The 25,997-nt window shown below is 36.9% G+C and overlaps 2 protein-coding genes across 7 annotated transcripts in view; both read right to left on the bottom strand.

Moving 5' to 3' along the window:
- Positions 1-3,145: 3,145 nt before the first annotated feature.
- On the bottom strand, positions 3,146-10,835 carry LOC796214 (stonustoxin subunit beta-like). Its single transcript, XM_005161832.6, has 3 exons — positions 10,749-10,835; positions 7,925-7,978; positions 3,146-5,006 (listed from the first exon to the last, which is right to left on the bottom strand). The coding sequence occupies exons 2-3, from the start codon at positions 7,968-7,970 to the stop codon at positions 4,471-4,473; spliced, it is 582 nt and encodes a 193-aa protein (XP_005161889.3). The 5' UTR covers positions 7,971-7,978; positions 10,749-10,835; the 3' UTR covers positions 3,146-4,470.
- Positions 10,836-13,420: 2,585 nt separating this feature from the next.
- The window catches only part of si:dkey-286j15.1, a 38,230-nt gene continuing 25,653 nt past the window's right edge, over positions 13,421-25,997 (bottom strand). For all 6 annotated transcript variants that reach the window (XM_073936746.1, NM_001126458.1, XM_073936744.1 and 3 more), the window contains 9 exon segments: positions 21,594-21,775; positions 18,770-18,895; positions 18,536-18,675; positions 18,370-18,454; positions 18,123-18,288; positions 17,798-17,979; positions 17,536-17,689; positions 15,830-15,957; positions 13,421-13,982 (listed from right to left, as the gene is read on the bottom strand). In XM_073936746.1, the coding sequence (XP_073792847.1) occupies positions 13,665-13,982; positions 15,830-15,957; positions 17,536-17,689; positions 17,798-17,979; positions 18,123-18,288; positions 18,370-18,454; positions 18,536-18,675; positions 18,770-18,895; positions 21,594-21,775 (1,481 nt within the window). In that variant the 3' untranslated portion in view covers positions 13,421-13,664.

Genomic DNA, 25,997 nt, shown 5'->3' with positions numbered 1-25,997 from the left:
ATACAGGACCCTCGTGAACTGTTTGTGTTTTGATCAATGTGAACCTCGCCGGAGAATTTAATTAAACTGTGACTGATTCGTGGTTTAAAAAATCACCAAAAAGGTAAACAATTATTCAGAATTACACGTTAATGTTGCATTTGGAAGAAGACGAAACACCAATCTCAGTCCTGGGGGGCCTGTGTCCCTTCAGGGTTTAGCTCCAACTTGCCTCAACACACCTGTCTGGAAGTAAGACCTTGATTAGCTTGTTCAGGTGTGTTTGATTAGGGTTGGAGCTCAAATCTGCGGGACACCGGCCCTCCTGGAACAAGTTTGGTGACCACTGCCTTAGGGTTTCTGCGGGTTTCATCAAGTCACATTTAAGACTTTTAAAAGCCTTTTAAGACCAATATGAACGAAATTTTAGACGTACACAGGGCCACTCGCTAAGGATTTTTTTTTATATGGCCCCGTTACTTTTGTATAGTTTGTATTAATGGACGATTATGTAAAGAGATGTGTTACTTTAGTTTTCCTTGATTAACTGTGTTGATTTGTATCTCTTCACAATAAAAACTTATATATACTGTATATATAAATATATACTGTATAAAAAAGTTATCGAGTGTCAGCCCGATAGGGTCGCTCTACTTGGACATAGGAAATTAAGACCCGTTTAAAAAGATTTAGGACCTACAATACAATATTTCTGTGAATTTAGGAAATATTCTTAAATTCTAAAATTTTAGCTTTTGAAACACCTTGCCTAAACTAATTTTTCCAAAGACATTTGATTTTCTCCCAACTTTATAAGGGTCTGTTACTCAAGGCCACTATTTTAGGAGGGCTGTATACATTACTACTCAGCCCCCCTAAAACTTTTGCGATTAGTTCATAAACTGTACACTAAATTATCACTTTAAATTCGATATGAACGGTGGCAGAACTGGGCTCCTCTCTGTCTTTTGTTTTTTATTTGATCAGCAAACCACAGCCATGGACAGCGAGAAAATTAGGTGTGTGTTCATCAGTAAATTGTTACAGATCTGCTTATTTGCAGTTCTTTGATATAGATAACCTCAGGGGCGGACTGGCTATCTGGCAATTCTGGCAAATGAAGGGCCGGACCATTTTTTAAATGTGGGCTAGTCACCTATTTTATTTATTTATTTTTTCGATATAATACAGTTTCACAAGATACTTGAATAGCTCTGTTTAACGTTTTTTAGGCGACACAGTGGCGCAGTAGATAGTACTGTCGCCTCACAGCAAGAAGGTCGCTGGTTCGAACCTCGGCTGGGCTCAATTGGCTTTTCTGTGTGGAGTTTGCATGTTCTCCCTGCGTTCGCGTGGGTTTCCTCCTGGTGCTCCCGTTTCCCCTACAGTCCAAAAACATCCGGTACAGTGTATGAGTGTATGGTGTATGTGTGTGTGAGTGTGAATGAGTGTGTGTGGATGTTTCCCAGAGATGGGTTGTGGTAGGAAGGGCATACGCTGCGTAATGGCGACCCTAGATTAATAAAGGGACTAAGCCAAAAAGAAAATGAATGAATGACGGTTTTTAAAATTTTCAGGTTCAGAAATTGAATTATCACAATGCAAAACAATGTTTTTCTTTGTCTCATTTCTAGTCTTAATATCTAAAAAAGAAAAAAAAAATCTTAGATCACGTAAAAATATTGTTTTAAAAAATCAGATGAAATAAGGCAAAATGAAGAGTTTTTCTTTAAAACTAGCAAAATTATCTGCCAGTGGAGTAAGTTAAACAGAAGTGTGAAATAATGCAAGCCAACACATATCAGTGATTCAAAATGTACATCTAATAATGTTAAAGTATGTTAAATATGTACTAATAAAGTTATAAACCTTACCATTATGTTGGAGTGCAGTGAGTGCACTACTCTGTGCTTCTAGATGGTTGTATTTTAATTTCTGTCGTGTTGCAAACAGCCAAACTGCTTATCAATGCAAATCTCGTCACGTAGTGTGTTGTTAGGACACGGGGTAACAATGTAACCTGCTCACCTAATGTTTTTCCTCATAATATTTATATTATTTGCTAATTAATAACCTCATGTGGAACTCTGAATCTGCGTCACATTTCAGAGTCTGCTACTGTCCACTGGAGGTCACATTTCAGTCACGGACACATGCTTTGAGAGCCTTTCTGACTGAAAGAATGAAATACTGGGTTTCCAACACGGCAACCCAGGGTGCTGAAGTATAATAGGCTAAAGTGGCATTGGGCGGGTTAAAAAACAAACAAACCAAATACAGGCATTCTGGCACATAATGCACATTTTCAAAGCAGAACATCTGACTTCAGTATTGTTTTTCAGATAAATAATGTTTCTTAAATATCTGCAAACATGGTGTTTTTATACTTTAGAAGTGTCAAAAACTGACAACTGGCACCTTTAAATAATCGTGTTTTTACTTTGAAATGTAGATATTTGGACTAGAAACAAAAACAAAAAACCTTTTTTGTTGCATAAATCAAATCAATTCTGTATAAAAACATAATTAAATACAATTCTGCAGTTCCTGGTCAAATATAATCCAGACTTAACATTGCATATCTTTGTGATGTGACTATTGCAGATGCACACATTGCGATATCAATGCTGAAACTAAATATTGTGCAGCCTTACACTGATCATCGAATTGTTCCCACCAATAATTTTAATCGCCTCCAAAAAAACACATTGTTAACTTTCGTTAACCTAAACAGAAAAGATAAATCATGTTCTCTCCTCAAGTCCTTCACTGTAAAAAAAAAAGAAAAATCTGTAATTTTACTGTTTTTTTCCTTAAATTAAAATTTCTGGTAAACTCAGTAATTTAATTTTAGTTATTTTAAAGTAAATTTCTTTAATTTAATGAACATTATTTTACATTGTTTTCCGACACCCCAGCTGCCGCAAATAAAACAAAAAAATTATGGATTTTTTTTACAGTGTACCTCACCAAACACATATAGACAGTGTGACTGGCTGTGCCGTGCCCTGCGGCAGCGTGAGATGCAGCGGTGTTCAGATGTTAGCACCACAAAAAGAAACCTTTCAATTAAATATGAGGTTAATCGCTACATAAAACATATGTGCAGTGGAGTACAGCAAACACTCAATTCAAAGGATAAATCAGGTTTTACAGTGCAATTATTACAATTATGTTCTCAATTCATTTATTTTTTGTATTGCTTTTCAACAGACAAAAAGTACACAGGGCTGGTTCAAACAATAAACATGAAAGCAAGTACAAAACAAAAAGCACAAACTGAAATTAAATATACAATTGAAGTCAGAATTATTAGCCCCCCTTTGAATTTTTTTTTCTTTTTTTAAATATTTCCGAAATGATGTTTAACAGAGCAAAGAAATTTTCACAGTATGTCTAATAATATTTTTTCTTCTAAAGAAAGTCTTATTTGTTTCATTTCGGCTAGAATAAAAGCCGTTTTAAATTTTTTTAACACTATTTTAGAGACAAAATTATTAGCCCCTTTAAGCTATATTTTCTTTCGATAGTCTACAGAACAAACCATCATTATACAATAACTTGCCTAATTACCCTAACCTGCCTAGTTAAACGAATTAACCTAGTTAAGCCTTTAAATGTCACTTTAAGCCAGGGGTGTCAAACGCAATTCCTGGAGGGCAGAAGCCCTGCACAGTTTAGTTCCAACCCTGCTCCAACACACTTACCTGTAGGTTTCAAACAAGCCTGAAGGACTCAATTAGTTTGATCAGGTGTGTTTAATTAGGGTTGGAACTAAACTGTGCAGAGCTGCGGGCCTTTTGGAACTGAGTTTGACACCTGTGCTTTACGCTGTATAGAAGTGTCTTGAAAAATATCTAGTCAAGTATTATTTACTGTCATCATGGCAAAGATAAAATAAATCAGTTATTAGAAATGAGTTATTAAAACTATTATGCTTAGAAATGTGTTAAAAAAATCTCTCTGTTAAACAGAAATTAGGAAAAAAATAAACAAGCGGTCTAATAATTCAGGGCGGCTAATAATTCTGACTTCAACTGTATATGCATGTAATTATGTGAGGTGTTAGTGTGTCAATTTATTTATTCTTATATCTTATGTACACTAAAACCCAACAGTCAACTTTATCAAACGAAATGAGTGCGGTTAACTCAAAAAGTTAATTCTACTCATTTGAAACGAGTTTTGAACTCAGTGTTAAAGCTAATGATTTAATTAAATACCTCATTATTTTAATTTAGAGTAAGTTAACAGTACTAATTGCTTTGTTTACTCAAATAGATTAAGTTCACAGTACCCATTAGCATTAGTTTTTGAACTTAAAGGGTTTGTTGCAAACGGTTTCCTTAAATGGTTTGAGCTATCTTAATTTTGTGGGTTTCACAGTGTGATATTTTTATAGTTGTTTAATTTCATTGTGTGTTTCATGTGTGCTTAAAATATTAAGAGGCTTGTGTGGGGGTGAAAGAAAGAACAATCGTTTTGACTCTTTTACTTAAGATCACACAGAGTCACTGACTCCGTATAAAGCACGAATCCGGCACAGAGGGGTTGAGTGAATGCAATGTTGAATGTGTACAAGTGATTGAGTGTGTTTTCATCAGGGATGCTGAAGAAGGACAAAACGCCAGCCGGCTCATCCAGAAACACCCCAATTCTGTTATGGGGAGTTGTTGGGAGAGGAATTAACCCTTCTATACAATTATGCCAGGCAATCAGTTTCTCTCCAATAAAGCAGCTCATGATCCAGGATTTGTCATTGGCTCCAAATCGACAGTCAGAACTTTCTCCTTTCCTGCCGATTCCTTCATAGCACACCACTATGTCACCCTGCCCCTTCCACTCGGCCTCCCAGTAGCAGCGTCCAGACAGACGCTCCTTACACAGAACCTGCGGGAGGCCGGTAAATCTGTCTGGGTGATCGGGATAAGACATTGGCTCTGAAGCACACTCCAACTTTTTATTGTCGTCTAGAAGAATTAAATTATCGTTTGCCGTGTTGGGATCAAGAGTGAGATCACAGGCATCTGCGCTTAAGAAAAGACAGCATTAATGAAAGCACTATTTGTGACCCTGAACCACAAGCATTTTTTGGAAATTAAGATTTACTGTATACATCACTTGATTAAATAAGCTGTCCATTGAGGTATGGCTTGTTATGATAGGACAATGCTTGGCAGAGATACAGCTATTTAAAAATCTGGGGGTAAAATGTACAGTGGGTACGGAAAGTATTCAGACCCCCTTAAATTTTTCACACTTTGTTATTTTGCAGCCATTTGCTAAATTAATTTAAGTTCATTTTTCCCGCATTAATGTACACACAGCACCCTATACTGACAGAAAAACACGGAATTGAAGACGTTTGGAAGGACCAGAACCCTTCTTAAAGCTGGCCATCTGGCCAAACAGAGCTTTCGGGGGAGAAGAGCCTTGGTGAGAGAGGTAAAGGAGAACCCAAAGATCGCTATCGCTGCGCTCCAGAGATGCAGTTGGGAGATGGGAGGAAGCAATAGAAAGTCTAGCATAACGGAAGCCCTCCACCAGTTGTTGCAGAGTGACCCAACACATTAAAGCCCACATGGAGTTTGCTAAAAAAAACACCTGAAGGACTCCAGGATGGTGAGAAATAAGCTTCTCTGATCTGATGAGAACTTCTTTTGCCTTCATTCCAAGCGGTTGGTGTGGAGAAAAACCAGGCACCGCTCATGTCCAATACGGTCTCAACGGTGCAGCATGGTGGTGGCAGCATCATGTTGTGGGGGTGTTTTTCAGCTGCAGGGACAGGACGACGTGTTGCAATCGAGGGAAAGATAAATTCAGCCAAGTACTGGGATATCCTGGATGAAGAGTGCCTAGGACCTTAGACTGGGCTGAAGGTTTTCCTTCCAACAAGATAATGACCCTCAGCACACAGATAAAATAACGAAGGAGTGGCTTCACAACAACTCTGACTCTTCTTGAATGGCCCAGCCAGAGCCCTGACATAAACCCAATTGAGCATCTCTGGAGAGACCTAAAAATGGCTGTCCACCTACGTTTACCATCCAACCTGACAGAACTGGAGAGGATCTGCAGGGAGGAATGGTGGAGGATACCCAAATCCCCAGTGCAAAACTTGGTGCATCTTTTCCAAACAGGCTGTATTAGATTAGATCAAAATAATGCTTCTACTAAATACTGAGCCAAGGGTCTGAATACTTAGGACCATGTGATGTTTTTGAGCAACTTAAATTATTTTAGCAAATGGCTGGAATATATATATATATATATATATATATATATATATATATATATATATATATATATATATATATATATATATATATATATGTATATATGTATATATATATATATATATATATATATATATATATATATATATATATATATATATATACATACACACACACACACACACACACACACACACAGTTGAAAGCAGAAGTTCACATACATAAACTGTATAAAAGGCACATAATCATTTTAAAAAACTCAGATGTTAATGTGACTAAACTTTTTCTCTTTTAGGTAAATTAGAATTATCAAATTTGTTTCTGTCATGTTTAATAACAGACTAATTAGAGAGATATTTTTTGAGAAATTGTCTTAAAAGTCAAGTTTACATATTAGATTATTTTGCCTCTAAAAAAGCTCAGATGATGGTGTCGAGGTTTTGGAAGCTTCTGATTGGCTAATTGACAACATTTGAGTTAATTGGAGGCACAACTGTAGAATAGTATTTAAGGAAAAAAACTCAAACACACTGCTTCCTTGTGTGACAACATGGGAAAATCTACAAGCTAGAATCAACAAAAAAAGCCAGATTACAATTTGCTAAATTACACTGGGAAAAAGACAAATTTTTGGAGACATGTCCAGTGGTCTGATGGAACTACGATTGAACTGTTTGTCCATAATGACCAGTGTTACATTTTGAGGGGAAAAAGGGGAAAGCTTACAAGCCTAGGAACACCAATCCAACTATGGGGGCAGCAGCATCATGTGGGGCTGTTTTGCTGCAGGAGGGACTTGTCCACTTCACAGTATAGATGGCATTATGAAGAAAGAACATTATGTAGAAATACTGAAGCAACATCTCAAGACATCAGCCAGGAAATTAAAACTTGGCCATAAATGGGTCTTTCAAATGGACCATCACCCTAAGCATACTGCCACATTAGTTAAAATGTGCTTTAAGGAATGTTTTGGAGTGGCCATCACAAAGCCCTGACTTCAATCCTATAGAAAATTTGTGGGCAGAGAGGAAAAAGCAAGACAGCCAACAAATCTGAGTCAGTTTCACCAATTCTGTCGGGAGGAATGGGCCAAAATTCCTCGAAACTATTGTGAGAAGCCTGTGAAGGGACGCCAAAACGTTTGACCAAAGCTATACAGTTTAAAAGCAAAGCTAAAAAAAAATACCAAGGAAATATATGTAAACTTTTGACTGTCTAGAAATTAATAAAATAATTCTCTCATTATTCTGGCATTTAGCAAATGTAAATAATTTAGGTTATCCTAACAGAACTAAAATGGTTATCGTTTAGTAAGATTTACCATCAGACATGTTTCTTAAATGGTTATGTTGCTTTTTTAGAGTGTATGTAAACTTCTGGTTTCAACTGTATATGCATGTTTAAATATTATGACAATTGCCTCAAACTCTCTAACAAACTCTAAGCAGTGCATTTTCCTAATAAAAATATATATTTTTATATTTACAGTAGAAAATGTTAAATTCATGGAAAATGATTTTTACTTATTATTGTAATCAATTTGAGCATAAAAGATAACATCTACAGTTTTGTCCCATACAATGTATTTTATGGCCATTCTGACATATATCACTGCGACTTAAAATGTTTTTGCGATTAAGGGTCACATTCGAGATTGGTTTAGGCTGAAATAGTGTCTGATGAAGAAATAGAGTGTGTTGACCTACATTTGAGTAGTTCTGCTCTAGCCACGATCTCTCCGTTAAGATCCATGATGCAGGCTGTAAAAGAAAAACAGAGGAATAAATCACCAGGCCTACAAACAAAAGAGTACAAGCAACTAAAAAAGAGACAGGTGGTACTAAATCAGTAACTATGGAAACAAAAAATGAAAATCTAAAACCAACGGTGGCTCAGTGGTTAGCACTGTCGCCTCACAGCATGAAGGTCCCTGGTTCGAGCACGGGCTGGGTCAGTTGGCATTTCTGTGTGGAGTTTGCATGTTCTCCCCGTGTTGGCGCGTTTCCTCCGGGTGCTAAGGTTTCCCCCACAGTCCAAAGACATGTGGTATAAATAAATCAGATTATGTAAATTTGCCGAAGTGTAATAATGTGTGTGTGTGTGTGAGAGAATGTGAGTGTATGGATGTTTCCCAGTAATGGGTTGCAGCTGGAAGGGCTTCTGCTGCGTAAAACATATGCTGGAACAGTCGGTGGTTCATTCCGCTGAGGCGGCCCTTAATAAATAAGGCACTGAGCTGAAGGAAAATTAATAAATGAAAATGTAATCAAATAAAAATTTGGTTTAGCCAAATCATTAGACTTGGACTAGGTCTAGTTAGTCTTTGTGGCATCTAGAGTAATGAAACCCAGGCTGTATCCCATATTACCACTGTAACCTTAAATAGTGCTTTATAATTTTCACACTATTATGTATTTGGGTGATTTCGGATTCAGCACTAATGTTCACTTCAGCCATTTTGGGTGTTTGGGTTTTAGCCCTGTTTTTATGTACTGACGTAAGTTTTTGGAGAATATTTTTTGCTGTATATTTAGAAAAGTTTCTTTCCATATTTTAAAGCAGCCAAGTTTTGGGATGGATATACAGTAGTTGAACCTAACCTACTGTAACCCTCCATTTAAGTGCGCAAGCATGCTTAAGGATGTCAAAGTCATTTTGACAACCATTTTGGCATGATCTGTATTATGGAGTATTTTGGAAACTGCTGATCTACTGGGTTTTTTTACACACACAACCATTTTTAGCGCATACAGAGAGTGGTCTTTAAAGGACAAATATTCAGTCAGCTGCCCTTCAATTGGCGAAAATGCCTTATTGATGCCTAAGACTTGTTCAACAGGTGAAGGTTGTTAACCTAATTAACCTACAGTTTATGTCTTTGGACCGTGGAGGAAACCCACGCCAACACGGGGAGATAATGCAAACTTGCCCAACTGGCCCAGCCAAGACTCGAAGCAAGGACCTTCTTGCTTTAAGGCGGCAGTGCTAACAACTGAACCACCGAGCCGCCACCTATGATTTTAATGGCAATAAATTTACTACAACCTCTGATAAAGCAAATAAACACAGTTCATGCTTTGACATGTCTGTAGATTAACAAAACAATAATAGAACACTTATAAACTTTAATTATATATATAATTATTTTATATATATATATATATATATATATATATATATATATATATATATATATATATATATATATATATATATTTATTATTATTATTATTATTTTTATATTTAAATACATAAAAATAATAAATTTAATCAGTTAAAGTGTTACTGTAAACTTTATTGTTCCCTTTTGGAGCAATTTATTTTCCACCATACTAGATTTACATCACATCAGCAACGTTTAGCAAATCAGTCGCACAAGGAACCAATGAAAATTTAAATCTGTTGGTCCATGCCAAAGAGACCCTATACCGAAACCCTGAGGGAAGTACTTATGTCAATAGTTTTAAACACTTTAATATATGTTGCATATTCATAGAGAAATTCTACAATAACACTTTATAATAATAATTGTCATTTTGAAAACGTCTTTGACATATTTAAAATGTAAAAACCTAAATAATTAAGCACACTGTGGCCAAATTTAAACCTTTTCCTAAAGGTGAAAGATTCTGCATTTTTTTCCCTGAGATTGTAAAGTGCAATGTGCAACATACAGAAAGTCCATTTTGTTTCTCCCTTTTCCCTGTTTGTTATCATAAGCACACAAGTAATAAAAAAAACTTGGCTTTTACCTGGAAAAAAGGTACAGGTACTGTATATCCTCCCACATTTTAAATTATGGCTAAACCCCTGCACCTATCCTAGATTGTTTGTCTGATCTTCACCCAATTTCACACAGGCGATCATGAGCCCATACTAGCAAAAGTTATACAAACTTTTTATATTAATCCTTGGGCTTAGCCTCTATTTCAGAGGTCGCCAGAGTGGAATGAACTGCCAACTATTCCAGCAAATGTTTTTACGCAGCGGATGCCCTTCCAGGCACAACCCAGTACTGGGAAAGCTTTTTAATATCATAGTTACTCAAACCATTTTAATAAAACCAATCATAACTGATGTAAAGGCAAAGTATGTTCTTCAACACAATATTTTTTAACACTACTGCCTATTCTGCTGAAATTTCATATCTCTGTCAGAAATAAAGACAAAACAGCTGCCACTTGGACAGAAAGTTTTTAACCCTTTAATGCACAAGCTTTAAAATAGATATAGAAAAAATAACCTTAGACGGGTCAATTTAGACCCATGTAGTGCATCGAAGGGTGAAGAGGTACATTTGTGTACCTCAAGGACATATTCATGACTAAAAGTGTACCACAGGTGCTGCTCCAGTGACAGCTTTACCTTTATATCAGAGTGAAATTGCCGTTGTTACTTGAAGTTATATTTTTACATACTAATCCCCATTTTGAAGACACTGAGAATGTAAAATGTTGCAAAATCATTCACAGTTTAAAAAAAAAAAAGCATTAGAAAGCTAAATTGTTTAATTACTTTTTAAAAAATTACCTCAGCTTATCAAGTTGTCAGTTTGGTCTCTTCTAAACTCCGGGTTGAGATACTTTAGATTGAAGTTTGATGATTGCAGACCTGCAGACACACTTCCACAGCACTGAACGATAAACTTACACAGATTATAAAGAGCAGTGAATGATTACGTAGCTGACCTCCAGGTAAACACCACACCCATTGGCTACTCATGATTTACAAAGCAATGCAGAAGAAACGAGCAGAACTTGAGTACACATGGGTATTTCACACAAAAAAATCTAAATGCTGAAAAACTTTTTGGGTTGCTGTTTTGAATACAAAAGAAGATGGGGACGGGGAAAAATAATGTAAAGGAAGAAGTATGCATTGTTGACCTATAGTTTAGTTATAGTTTACCACTCGGTCCAACTTACACAGCACAAGAAGGATTTAATGCTTTAGTATTAAATTGCTCAAAAAATAAATAAAAAAGTGAGACTTACAAGTTATTATTGTTACTTACAATAGAGTTATTAATCTTTCAATTTTTCATGTTATTTTAAGAGTTCACACTCTTGACGCTGTTTGGCATGCTATCCTAGTGATGGGAAGTTCGGATCATTTTATTGACCCGGATCTTTGAGTCTCGTTCATCAAGATGAACAAATCTTTTTTCGAGTCATTTCGTTCATTTGGTTCAATTTGCCAAAATATTATTAAAATGTTACGAATTGCTTCCAAACACATCTACAACTAACCCAAAAGGTTGATTCATGTCTTCAAATGTCAGGGGTTCATTCACGTTACACTGACAGTCACATATAATCTTAATCAATGCACAGTCTAAGCCGATAGGAGCCATGATGGTTCGTTCATCACGTGACAGAATGACTCAAACCCGAGGACTCGAGAGTTGAACGGTTCAATTCTTTTTCTGGCTCTAAACGCGTATGATTGGCCCCTAAGGAACGAGTGACTCAGACCCAATAGAGTAATCGAGAGATGAACGGATTAAAACTTTTTCCGGTTCTAAACACGTATGATTGGCCCGTGAGGAACGAGTGACTCAGACCCGATAGAGGACTCGAGAGGTGAGCGGATCAATTCTTTTTCCGGCTCTAAACGCATATGATTGGCTCGTGATGAACGAGTGACTCAGACCCGATAGAGGACTCGAAAGTTGAGCGGATCATTCTTTTTCCGGCTCTAAACGCATATGATTGGCTTCTGCCAGTGTGATGAAGACTTGAAATTAAGGATACTACCTGCACAAATGTGCGCACACGCGGATGAACGAATCACTCCCTGAGAGGACTCGTAGTTCCCGAGTCATATTTAGGATTCGTTCAAAATGAACAAATCGTTCATGAACGACCCATAACTAATCCTGGGAGAGAACCCTGAGCTTGGAGATAATTGAGCCCAATTGATGCTCAATTAGGCGTTTCAAGATCAGGTAGGTCTCGAAAGCTCCCCCTGGTAAATAAGGAAAAGGAGGAGATGGGGTGGAAGAGGGGATTCGTCACAGCAGCTAGCTGTAACTTTTACAAGGTTGCCCACTGAAGCTAAGCAGGACTGCGCTCGTTGACTGCCTGGATGGGAGTGGTGAGACCAACAAGGTGCGCTCAACCTGTGGTCTGTGTGGGTTCTTATGCCCCAGTATAGTGAAGGGGACTCTATACTACTCAGTGAGCACTGTCTTTCGGATTAGAAGTTAAACCGAGGTCCTGACTCTCTGTGGTTGTTAAAAATCCCAGGATGTCCTTCAAAAAAATAGTAGTGGTATAACTTGGCATCCTGGCCAAATTTGCCCACTGGCCTGTCCATCATGGCCTCCTAACCCTCCCCATATCATGATTGGCTTCTTCACTCTGTCTCCTCTCCACCAATCAGCTGGTGCGTGGTGTGTGGTCTGACATAGGCTGTTTCTCAATTCCAAGAACGCAGAGAACGGACTTGTGTTCTTGTGGAGACCGGTCTTGCCAGGTGTCCTCGGAAGAACGAACTCAGGAGACCGCGAGGGCAGAGAATGCGCCCTTTGAGAATCGAGATGCTGCATTCTTCCTGATGGTCACATGACCTTCACACGTTTTAGGTGGTAAATTATTTAAACATTACAGCATTCATACAACCATTTATTGTTTTTCCCCTTTTCAAAATATATACTTTGCATTAAAACATTATAAATCTATGTTGCACAATATAAATAAAACAGATTTTAATACGATTTTCAGCAAACAAACACCCTTAATGTGTTTATTCCTTTATTAAGATGTTCATGGTGATGTTTACTTTTACCGTTTCATTTAGGGAAACTCCTGAGGCAAATAAGACATATCTCTGAACTTTAATAATAAATCTAAATAAAATGCTGCGCTTCCCACCTCCAGTCGCAATGACTTCTGGGACTTCTAGAGCAAGTTCGGTGCTCAAATCTGCATCAGTGCGTCCTCGATATCAAGATCACATCCGGGAAGTTTCACGTGTCCTCCGTACTTGCGGTCTTGAGTATTTGAACTGAACTTGGGCAGCTGATGATGACATTACACGAGAACACGAGGTTGCAAGACCACTGAAGAACGCATATTGAGAAACAGAAAATATGGCTGCCGTCACATTATTGCTGATTACGAATGAGAGACCAGCTGTGATCAATCATATCAAGAGCTCCTCTTGAAATTAATTAAAAAACTTCACTAAAAAGCAATCCATTTTATTTTTTGATCATTTTATTACATATTTGAGTGTAAAAAATGTTATAAACAAGTATTTTCTTTCTAAATCAAACAATACTTGAAGCATTTACTGAAAATGAACTTAAAAAGTGCACATTAAATAGTCAAGCTGTGTACAATACACAATTCAAAACCCTTTTTTAAACATACTGATTGGTTTAATGCAGTATACAAATTATAACACAAAATTAAGAACATAAGCAAGCAAAATTACATAAAGCTACTGTTGATCAGTAATGCGAAATACAAAGTTTTTTAGGAGGCTGCAGTGTGCTGAAGGAACGCCTCCGGGAATATTAAAGACTGCGTGCTGCAAAAACTCCCAAATGGGGGCAGAGGGCTTGGGATAGTTCATGTCATAGACGTGAAAAAGTTTAAAACATGAATCCACAGCTTGCAGTAATGATTCCTGTTCCACTGCCTGCTTGCTGAAAACGACGTACACTTGGGAAGAGTGTTCTTTGTCCCCAAGCACAAGTATGTGTGGTGGATCCTGGTTCATCGCACTGTTCAGGTACTGAACCATGTAAGTTCCAACCTTGAAAGAATACATTCGAAGTTATTTAATTTACATTGTGATAAATGCTGCATGGATAAAATATACACACACGGCCACTTTATTAGGTACACCTGTCAAACTGCTCTTAAACGCAAATTTCTAATCAGCCAATCACATGGCAGCAAACTAAAATGCATTTAGGCATGGTCCAGATGATCTTGGGGAAGAAAGATGACTTAAGTGACTCTGAACGTGGCATTGTTGTTGGTGCCAGAAGGGCAGGTCTGAGTATTTCAGAAAATCCTGATATACTGGGATTTTCACGCACAACCTCGCCTAGGGTTTACAGAGAATGGTCCGAAAAAAAGAAGGTATCCAGTGAGCGGCAGTTCTGTGGGTGCAAATGCCTTGTTAATGCCAGAGGTCAGAGGAGAATGGTCTGACTGGTTCCAGCTGATAGAAAGGCAACAGTAACTAAAACCACTCATTACAACTGAGGTATGCAGAAGAACATCTCTGAACACACAACACGTCCAACCTTGGGGCGGATGGGCTACAGCAGCATAAAACCACATCGGGTGCCACTCCTGTCAGCTAAGAACAGGAAACTAACCCTACAATTAGAACAGGCTCACTAAAATTGGACGATAGAAGATTGGAAAAACTTTGTCTGGTCTGGATTTCTGCTGTGACATTTAAATGGTAGGGTAATTTGGCGTCAACAACATGAAAGCATGGATCAATCCTGCCTTGTATAAACAGCTCAAGCTGGTGGTAGTGGTCGTGTAATGGTGTGCGGGATATTTTCTTGGCACACTTTTGGCCCATTAATATCAATTCAGCATTGTGTCAAGACCACAGCCTGAGTATTGTTGCTGACCATGTCCATCCCTATATGACCACAGTGTACCATCTTCTCATAGTTACTTCCAGCAGTATAACACGTGTGAATGTCATAAAGTGTGAATCATCTCAGACTGGTTTCATGAACATGACAATGAGACAACTGAACTCAAATGGCCTCCACAGTCACCAGATTTCAATCCAATAGAGCACCTACAGTATGGGGTTTGGTGGAACAGGAGATTCACATCATGGATGTGCAGCTGACAAAACTACAGCAACTGTATGATGCTGTCATGTCAATATGGACCAAAATCTCTAAGGAATATTTCCAGTACCTTATTGAATCTATGCCACATAGGATTAGACCAGGGGTGCTCAGTCCTGTTCCTGGAGATCTACCCTCCTGCAGATTTCAGTTGCTACCCATATCAAACACACCTGAACCAATTAATTAGGACCTGAACACCACTTGATAATTACAGGCAGGTGTGTTTGATATGGGTAGCAACTGAAATCTGCAGGAAGGTAGATCTCCAGGAACAGGATTGAGCACCCCTGGATTAGACAGTTCTGAAAGCGGCACCAACCCGGTACTAGTAAAGTGTACCTAATAAAGTAATCGGTGAGTGTATATGTGTATTATGATTAAATCACTGGTCTTACCAGGGCACCAATGCCAATCACTTCATCTTAAATGTTTAACTCTTTAATACCAGAGTGCAAGGCCCCTATAATTTTCTTCCAGAACTGCCCAACACAACTGTATCTTCAAACATTAGGCCCCGCCTCCAAATGAATGACCACCAGACAGCTTTTGTTACCAAAGTTAATTCATTTAGTATTAGTGTTTTTCTCACTTGTGGAAACTCTTATTTTTTTCTCAATGTTATACTCTTTAACAGACGGAATGGAATGTTTTATTTGCAAATGTTTTATGCACTATTTAAATGTTGTCCATTGGGATGGAAATACAGAAAGAACAAATTTGCATGTTTGGTGTCATTTACTCATGCTGATTTTGTGGTGGTGTTTTTACTTACTGGCTGAACGTCAATGAAGCTGCTCTTCACTTCAGCATATGTTGGACGAACCACTTTCCCATTTGTGCGGTATGGCGATGTTGGCAAGATTGCCGGAAGGGCTTTAAAAGCAATTTCTCCACGAACTTCTGTAAATTACAAGTTTACAAAGACTCAAACTTGATGATTTTGCAGACTACTTCACCACTTTGTTCTACATACACTACTTCACTACAAAATGACAAGCATCAATGGTCAGTTCTCAGATCCAATGTGATTTAGTTTATAGATCATACGATAACTTTTTTCAATATATATCACTGTTCTAGTGGGTTCTGAAAATTTTAATGAACACATCTTACACACTGTGCCTTTAACAGCATGACAAGTTAAACTAACACCTAAAGTTCATTGATAAACTTTGATGTTGGCTTGAGAAAGCCAATGTGACTGCGCTAGGAATGGCAGTTGGCAGGAAGCACGGCAGCGGTTGCTAAGTGGTTGCTAGGCAGTTGCTAAAACAATTATGGCATTGTTAGGTAGTTGCTAAGCAGTTGCTAAATGGCAATGCTCGTGTACATGTTTGATTAAATGCTAATACTTAGTAGTCATTTCTAGCATATGTTATTGCATTTAGATAATCATTCATAGCATGTAGCTAATCGTTATTAGCACTTGGCTTCCATTATCATTGTTACCATGCATAGTACACAGGAAGTCCCATTTGCTAGCATGAGTCAAACAAGCCAATGCCCAGGTCCCTACGATGTTCTGATGTAGAGATATTGCTATTTTTAAATGGTTGCTAGGTTATACTGTTTTATTGCTATGGGGACATTTGACAGGTTAGTGAGGATACATCAAAGCTTCTTGGCAATATGAGTGATCTTAATCAACCCCGATGTTTCTATGACAGTCTTTTTGAGTGTCAAAAACTGGACTTGAACATTATGTATTCCTGGTGTTGGGTTGCGGCTGGAAGGGCATTCGCTGTGTAAAACAACTGCTGGATAAGTTGGTGGTTCATTCTGTTGTGGCGACCCCTGATTAATAAAGGGACTAAGGGAATGAACATTATGTAAAAATGGCTTGCCGTATTTTTTTGAAAATACAATGCTTAATAAGTGTGAAAGTGATACATGCAAAAATGGCTTGCCATATTAGTAAAAATATGGAGTTTAAGTCAAAAATGGCTTACCATATTTTGAGAAAAATAATGCTTAAAATTATTTATTGGAAAACTATAAGTCTGAAAAACCTTAAATATATAGCAACAAAATCTAACGCATCTAAATACAGCTTTTGGCCAAATTTGGGGCTTGTATAATTTTTTTATATGCTCGGATTATAAAAATGTAATATTTAACATTTTTTTTAATCAAAAAACAATAAGTCTTATAGGCATGAGGAGATATAGCAACAATCGTGAATGTAGAAGGCACATTTTGACCACATTTGGGCCTTGTGGCATGAACGGCCTAGGAGGAGATACGTTTGTTTTCAAGGACAGTAGTATAACAGTATGTTGGCTTTCTCAAGCCAACATAAAAATAAAAGCTGTGCTGCCTGCTTTTTCCTAATATGGCTTTTGATTTTTCAACATAGGCTAAAACGCTGTATCGCTAGCACTCTTATTAGCCTCTTTATGATGAGTCGCTTGCAATCCTCATTTGTAAGTTGATTTGGATAAATGAATAATGTAAATGTGACCTGAAGGGATGTCCTACCCTTCTCCAGTGTTTCCAGGTTTTCTGGAAGGACATCAGAAGCTTTGGGTTCTTTTTTCGCTAAAAGTAAAATCCGGTCTGCGAAGACAGGCAGCCACAACTCATGAAGGCAGCCGACATGTTCAGGGAATAATACTCCAAAATCCTGTGATATCTAAATAAAACATCACATTTCTCTCATTTGATTGAAGAAAAAAACAACTAACTTATTCATGGATGCATTAAGGCACATTAGTTTTAGTATTTTAAACATAATTCTCACTGTTGCAAGACATTCGAGAAGTGTTGGACTTTCTTTTTTGATTTCTTCAACAGTTTTTGGTTCAGACGAGTGAATCCATGAGGCTGTATATCTCATGAACTCCTCCATTTCATCATGAGAGCTTCTGTTGTTATTTAGCCTCTCAATCATTGTGTGAATGTCAGTGAAAGGCGACTCTGCCTCTATTAAAAACAAAACAACAAAGTAAGGAAAGACATATTTGTGATATGCAAACATCCATACGATCACACTGTCATACAACCTCATATAAACAGCACAAATACTATGAAGTTCCACCATCAATTGATCAATCTCTAGCTCTGACCTGGCATTGGAAGGCTTCTCTGGACTGGGGAACTTTGGGATAGCGGTGGAAAGCTGAGCTGTCTCTGACAGTGTCGAGCTCTGAGACGTTTCCTCACATTGCGAAGTCTTTCTTCTAGGTAACCGGTTGCAGGGTGTCGGTATCGAGCAGGGGTATACCAGGCCTCCTGCAGCACACCAATATGGAGAAATCAGTGGTAGAAAAGACAGCATTTATACTTTAATCATAATCAGTCATCATAACTTACATATCCATTTCCCACACTGCTTTTCAGACAAGGAAACTGAGTAGTCACTGCCAAAGCCATTTCTTTTTTGGTCTCAGATGTTGGCCTTTACAACGAAATGAGCATTTTATTCAGATTGTACAGTTAATTTAATTCTTAAGTAAATGTATTTAATATGAATACTCACGTTTCTCCAAACTTCTCCATCAAATAGGTCACCAACAGCCTCACCATGCGGCGGCGCTCCTTGAGGTTCAGGTAACTGTCCCGGTCTAGAGCTGTAACTAATGTTGCTCCGCCACATGTTTTGAGAATTTCTCGTACATCCTGAATAATAAAACACAATTATTATAATTTTTTTAAAATCAAACAATAAACAGGCTAAAATTCAACTTTAAGTGTTTGAAAGGTGTGCTATTACAAAGATGGAGTCGCTTCTTGCCGTCTGACAGTTTTCTTCTACAGTCTGAGTTGGTGTTGGTGGCTCATTTCTTATTGGCGACTGATTCCCACATGACTGATTGTTGAAAGGACTAAAACCCACAGACTGCAGAGAGAAAAAAATAAAAATAAATTTTAAATATCAGACGCAAGGTTAATTTAGTAGCCAACCGCAATTAAAATTCTACTCTGCAGCTATGCAAACTTATCTGCTGATTTTTCAACCCTATAACATTTACATCATCTAGTGTATGGGGACTGTAGAGTGTGATTTGTTTTTGCACATTCTGTCATACATGAGTCTGAGATGGTGGGGGGATCCTAGACAACGAAACAGAATAGACAAATTTTTAGTAAACGGAACAGTAACATTTTATTTTGATGGACTATTTGGGTATCAGTAGACTGTCTGCTTAATATCTGTTGATATGCTCCTTCAACAGACATATAACCGACTATAAGAAACTTTGCAAGTACATGTCAACTTACATTAACCCCAACCCTAACCTAAAAGTCTACTTATAATCTATTGACAATTAGCTGGCATGTAGATGCAATGTAACTTAAATTCAACAAATGGACCATCAAAACAACGTGTGACCCAAGTGAACATCAAAAATTAAGCCTAGCTGCCAGAAAAAAAACAAAAAAAAAACATAAAAAATATGCTATGTAACTGTAAATAAATTATTTAAGGAAAACAATTTCCTTAAATTTAAATTTCCGGTAAATTTCTGTAATCTACCGTCTGTTATTTTATGGTATTTTATGCCTTTAACAGCCGTTATTTTAGTTTTTTTTTTTAAATAACAGATTTACAGTGCAGATGTGCTTCAAATGAAAATCAAAAGAACAAACTGAAATTCCCCACTTCAAATAAAATCTATCCAAGTTCGCTTTGAGTTTATTTTGGCAGTCTGAAACAGCTTACCAAAGCAAACTTTTTGAGGGAGTTTTTGTCTTCCAAACACCTTTGAGGTACCATTGGTCTTTTGCGACTATCCAGTTTAGTTAACATTCAAATCAACACAATGTTGGTAACATGAATACAACTGGAGATTTGAGTAGCAGAGCTGGTACAGATGTATCCGCACCTGTATGATAGCTCACAAAGACATTTTAAAAGTCTGTGGGGGTCAATCTGTGGGAGATTGAAGCTGCTGGATTCACAACACATTAATTCATCAACTTCTCTTAAACTTCCTGAAAGTAAGTGGCTGTTTTACTGGGAGAATAAAATAAAAGTTATCTAAGTGGTTTGTGGCGGCTGTGAATAACAGACATTAGCCCCTTTCACACAGTGATAACGGTAAATATCTGGAAAAATTTCCAGAACGACTTTACAGGTAAATTAAAAAAAACGCTGTTCACACAGGCAAGGACGTTACGGAATTTTTCCAGAAAAGACCGCTTACACATCCATTCCAAAATACCAGTAAATTCTGACATCATTCACCAGAAATGAGCTTTAAACGGCTGGGCTTGTATTTGTAAACATTTGACTACATTACAAACTCTGTGGAAGATCAGTATTGTGAACAACTTCGATGAAAACATATGGAGGATCACTTTCGTATGTCGAGAGGTTTATAATAATGTGTTTGCTGGCGTTCACGGCTGTTTCACAGGCAAACGCAAAGCTTGAAGGTAAACAAACAGCGGCTTATCATAAGCATCTTATCGATGATTATTTACAGTTGGCATTAAGAAGAACATATAAACGTTATCTGACTAACTTCTAGCAGCTAAATGTGTCTGGGAAAATATTCAATTCAATTCAATTCAGCTTTATTTGTATAGCGCTTTTACAATGTAGATTGTGTCAAAGCAGCTTCACATAAATGGTCATAGTAATTGGAACAGTGTGGTTCAGGTTTTAGTGTTTAAGTTCAGTTCAGTTCAGTTTAGCTCTGTTCAGTGTGATTTAATCATTACTGAGAGTTCAAACACTGAAGAGCAAATTCAACGATGCGTAGCTCTACCAATCCTGAACCATGCGAGGCAGTGGCGACAGCGGAGAGGGAAAAAAAACTTCACCTGATGGGAGTGAAGAAAAAAAAACCTTGAGAGAACCAGACTCAGTTGGGCACGACCATTTTAATTTCTCCGCTGGCCAAAAGTCTTGTGCAGAACTTCAAATTCAAAGGCTTTTATTCTCATAAACCGCACGGACGTGAATGCGTCTGACTGTTTGGATTGGTTAAAGCAGACGTCTCACGTCAGCACGTTCTAGACGTGCATGCACTCTTTCCGGCAATCTTCCTTCTGCATTCACACAGCGTTGCCTTCCGGAAAATTAACGGTAATGTTACAACTTCTCTTTCCGGAAAATAGCCAGAAAGAATTTACCGGTATTTTTTAAAAAGGACCTGTTCACACATACAACCTTTCCGGTAATTTTGCGGAAAGGTCTGTATGTGTAAAAAGGGCTATTGTCAAAGTATGTGTAAAATTATTATTATTGCTGTCTGACATCAGCGTGCTTTTTATAAAGCCCAAATGTTTTGTTTAGTTCATTGCTTAATTGAAAATGTTAATATGCTTTGATGTTTGTCCGTTGCTTATGTTTCTCTAGCTGGGTGCTAGCCAATGTGGGAGCGAAGACTTGAATATAGTAGCTAATATATGATTTGCTGAACACTCCAACCACACCAGTGTTATCAAACACTCCACAGACCAGCCAAGATTGATCTGTTTAGCTTTAAAGCGCAATGTCTAATATTTGACAAGGGCTCAAATGTTTCTATAAGCAGATGTATGGTGCTCTTAAATAAAATGCTTTCCATGAACATTGTAATACTCACCATGCCAAGACAGTCACGAAGTGTGGGATTTTCTTTTTTGATCTCCTCAACATTTTTGGGTTCAGACGAGTGAATCCATGAGGATGTGTATCTCATAAATTCCTCTATTTCTCCTTGAGGGCTACTGTTGCTCTTTAGCCTCTCAATCATTGTGTGAATGTCAGTGAATGAAGACTCAGACTCTGTTAAAAGCAAAATATGAAAATGAAGAAATAAAACTGAAAAACTAAATGTAATCTCTGTCTTCACAAAGCGCTTAACTAAATATTCTATATGTAATAATATATACATGTATAAATTAGGCATGGGTCGGTGTAAGATTCTGAGGGTATGATAACCTTGGATAAAATATCACGATATCATGGTAGTGTGATTACTGCTCTAAAATATATTTTTTTTTAAATGTCTGGGTAAAAAAAAAAAACTTTTTTTCCCCTTTGAAAAAACAATATTTCATTTTTTGAAAGATTTCTAATATTTTGGAGCAGTAAACATGCCAGTTTGAATAATTCAAATGAATCACTGACTTCTGCTGTCTTCATTAGTTTCAAAAACACAAATTTCTTTACAATTTAAACATCTGTGGATATCTTGTCTGCTGATATGCAGAAAATGTTGATAATGCAGATAATGTTGTCCTTAAATATGTTAAAAACAAATATTACACATTTTTAGGAACGGTATTACTTAAAATGTTGGTGGTTTTAAAACCTTGACTTTTCCAAATCGTGGTATACCGTGAAAACGGTTATCGTTCCATGCCTAATATAAATATTATGTTAAGTAAGATCTAATCAATAGAGCTCAGATCATCCATATCATGGACATCAGATTCTAGAACTGTCAAAATCAGTTTTACTTTTAAACCAAATTTTATTATATTTGACACCTGCCAGCATATTTAGCATTATAAAACTCATTTATGTACTTAACATTTCACTTAATATTAACATCAAAAATCTCAAAGTAATGATGTTTTAAATGCAATTTTCCAAAACTTTCATCATTTTAAACAGTTGTGTTTAAAGAACTTTAATTAAATTTGTTGAATACAATACTGGTAATATTCAAATGAGTTTCTGAAATATTGATCAAATATACATTATTTGACAGTTTTTAAGGTTTTTAAATTAAGAATTTTTCACTTTTATGTTCACAATACAATTGTTGAAATGACACCATGAATGTTGAATTCAAACACTTTGAAGAACTTTTTCAGCACTTTCCAGGCTTGGAATTCATATGTCTGAATTTCAAGTACTTTCAAAACGTGTGGGAACCCTGTATTAAGCAGACATGACAGATGCACCATCTGTATTAATACCAGATTATTGCAAGTCCATTGTCAATTCTTATCTGAAAGTGATTCAAAGACATCCATGTACAACTGTTTATGATGACTTGAACACACTGTACTGTACCCTACCTGAAAAGAGACTTATTGTCAATCCCAGTTGTAAGAGCAACAAATAATAACTTGACTTCTAGTTGATCAATTGGAAAAGTGACAGAAGGTAGATTTTTCTGATGAATCATCTGTTCAACTGCATCCTAATCAACACAAACACTGCAGAACCCCTACTGGAACCCGGATGGACTCAAGATTCTCACAGAAATCAGTCAAGTTTGGTGAAGGAAAAATCATGCTTTGGGGTTCAGTATGGGGGCGTGCGAGAGATCTGCAGAGTGGATGGCAACATCAACAGCCTGAGGTATCAAGACATTTGCGCTGCCTATTACATTACAAACCACAGGAGAGGGCAAATTCTTCAGCAGGATAGCGCTCCTTCTCATACTTCAGCCTCCACATCAAAGTTCCTGATAACAAAGAAGGTCAAAGTGTTTCAGGATTGGCCAGCCCAGTCACCAGAATAAACATTATTGAGCATGTCTGGGGTAAGATGCAGGAGGAGGCATTGAAGATGAATCCAAAGAATCTTAATGAACTCTAGGAGTCCTGCAAGAACGCTTTCTCTGCCATTCCAGATGACTTTATTAATAAGTTATTTGAGTCATTGCAGAGATGTATGGACGCAGTCCTCCAAGACTTGACCAAGACCATGACTTTGTATTCTACACTGTAGATTATTTCTGTTAACTAACAAAACTTTTGTCTAAGCATAGTCAGACCTTCCTGTTCTAATTAAATAATTAAAAATCAAGTCATGATCATTTTTTATTTTGGTAAAATAAGCGTAATCTAGAGGCCTTTGCCTCTATGATTGATGATCAGCTAGAAGTCAAGTTATTTGTTGTTCCTAAAACTTGTATAGGCGACAAGACTTTGGTCAGGTAGTGTTTGTGTCAGAAAACCGTTAAAAGGGATAGTTCATCGGAATTCCTTTTGAGCCAAATTTGCCTTCAACAATACAGAACGTTGTGGCTCTTACTACATTATTGGCTAGGAGGCTTATTCTCCTTAAATGGAAACAAACTTCTCCACCTTCACATGACAGATGGATTCTGAAAGAAATTTTTCTGTGTTTAAAATTGGAAAAAATTAGGTTTTCATTAAAAGGGTCTTTAAAATCCTCTTACAAAACATGGAAACCCTTGTTGAATTATATTGACACTATTGATCTTGAAGCAGGAGAGGAAGAAAGGTTTTTATTTTTTAATGTTTTTATGTTTTTATTATTATTTATTTATTACTTTTGTAGCTTTTTTGCTGTTGTTGTTTATATATATATATATATATATATATATATATATATATATATATTTTTTTTTTTTTTTTTTACATTTACTGTGTCATTTTATTACTATATATTTTTTCTGATGGTCACTGGTTCTTAGTTGTGAAAAAGCAGAACAGTGTATTACTTATTTCTGTATGTATATGATATTGTATCTGCAAAAAACTTTAATAAATATAGTTGGCAAAAAAAAGGGATAGTTCACACAAAATATTTTTTTGCCCAGATAGTATCAGGGCTGATAGTGGAAAAAATTCCTGAGCCTGAACTTTTTTTCCTTGCCCCTGAGGCGAGTAGGGGTGGGGGTACTATGTATGCAACGCACTTTTAACACATAACTTGTGGGCCCCTGGGCCCAAATATATTAACAGCCTATGTGTAACCCTGATCATCATTATTGTCAAGTGGCTCTTTTTAGACACATGCCAGTAATGTCAGTGACACATGCCAGTGTCAGTGATCTTGTGACATGTGCCAGTAGGTGTCAGTATAAGCACGTTATAAGCACCTTAATCTTATAAGTCTCTTTGCTTTAATATTTAAAAATCATTAGGCAAATGACACCTGTTATCTTACATGCATATATGTTATGAGTTTTCAACATGCATTTTATTATAACTTTTTAAAGGATATCATTTAAAATACCTTAAAATGAAAATAAGTTAAATAATAAAATAAATGAATTAATTAAAAACATAGAGAAGTCCATATTGTAGGGAACAAAGGAACTGCCAGGATGCAATAATATACAGTACAACAGATAAGTGTAACCCCTCCCATACATAAGCATGCCACAATAAATTTGACTGACATGTACTGTCAAATGACTATATTACGTACGGAAGTATGACTACGAATACATAAAATAAATGTGTTTAAATTAAAACATCGTGGAGTAGCTCAGCAAATAAACTAACTTGCGACGCGATAAATTAGGTTAAAAGTAGCGTAATGATTAAATATGGTTTTGCTCGTGTTAATTAATGTCATAAGCTTCGCCGGGTGTCGATGTCACTGCAGTGACATGCAGCGCGACACTCTGAGTGACACAGGTCACTACACATGCCACTAGCAAGTGACACATGACAGTGGAAAACCGGACTGTGCCAGTGTCATCTGTACGTCAGATGTCGTGTCACTCCATGTTAAAACTGCTACTGTGAATTCGCGTTCGAGCGCACACAATAAGCTAAAACTCGCCCCAAGCACCGGCAAAAACAAATAACAATGAATGTGTCGAGGAAAGAGTAAGGACATATCTTAATTATTTATTTATTATTTTATTTTATTATTTTATTTTATTATTTATTATTTTAATTTATTATTTACTTATTCTGAGTCAGTGTCGCAAAGATCCTGACTGGCAATCTCCTCTTGGACTCGCCTTTAGAAAGAAATTCATCTTTACGGATTACATGAAGGAGTTTTTTTTGTTTTCGATTTGTTTTATTTCGTTAAGTAATAATTTAAAGCTTTCTATAAATATATTTATTATGTCTGTGAGGCATATACATTTTGCTTCATTTTGTTAAGCGCTCCTGTTCAAAAACCAGACGACAGAAAGCGCATAATTTTGGTTTTCTTTATTTTATAAAAACGCTGTAACGTTTTTTGATGTATTACTCGTACTTTGTGAGCAAAAATGACGGATAACTTTAAATTGCTCCCACTGAAAAAATGCAAGTGATTGCTCTGGCGCCTCGATGTC

The sequence above is a fragment of the Danio rerio genome, chromosome 22 (genome assembly GCF_049306965.1).
Source record: "Danio rerio strain Tuebingen ecotype United States chromosome 22, GRCz12tu, whole genome shotgun sequence".
NCBI classification, from domain to species: Eukaryota; Metazoa; Chordata; class Actinopteri; order Cypriniformes; family Danionidae; genus Danio; species Danio rerio.
The sequence above is the reverse complement of the archived record's forward strand: the minus strand, read 5'-3'. Positions and strand labels throughout refer to the sequence as shown.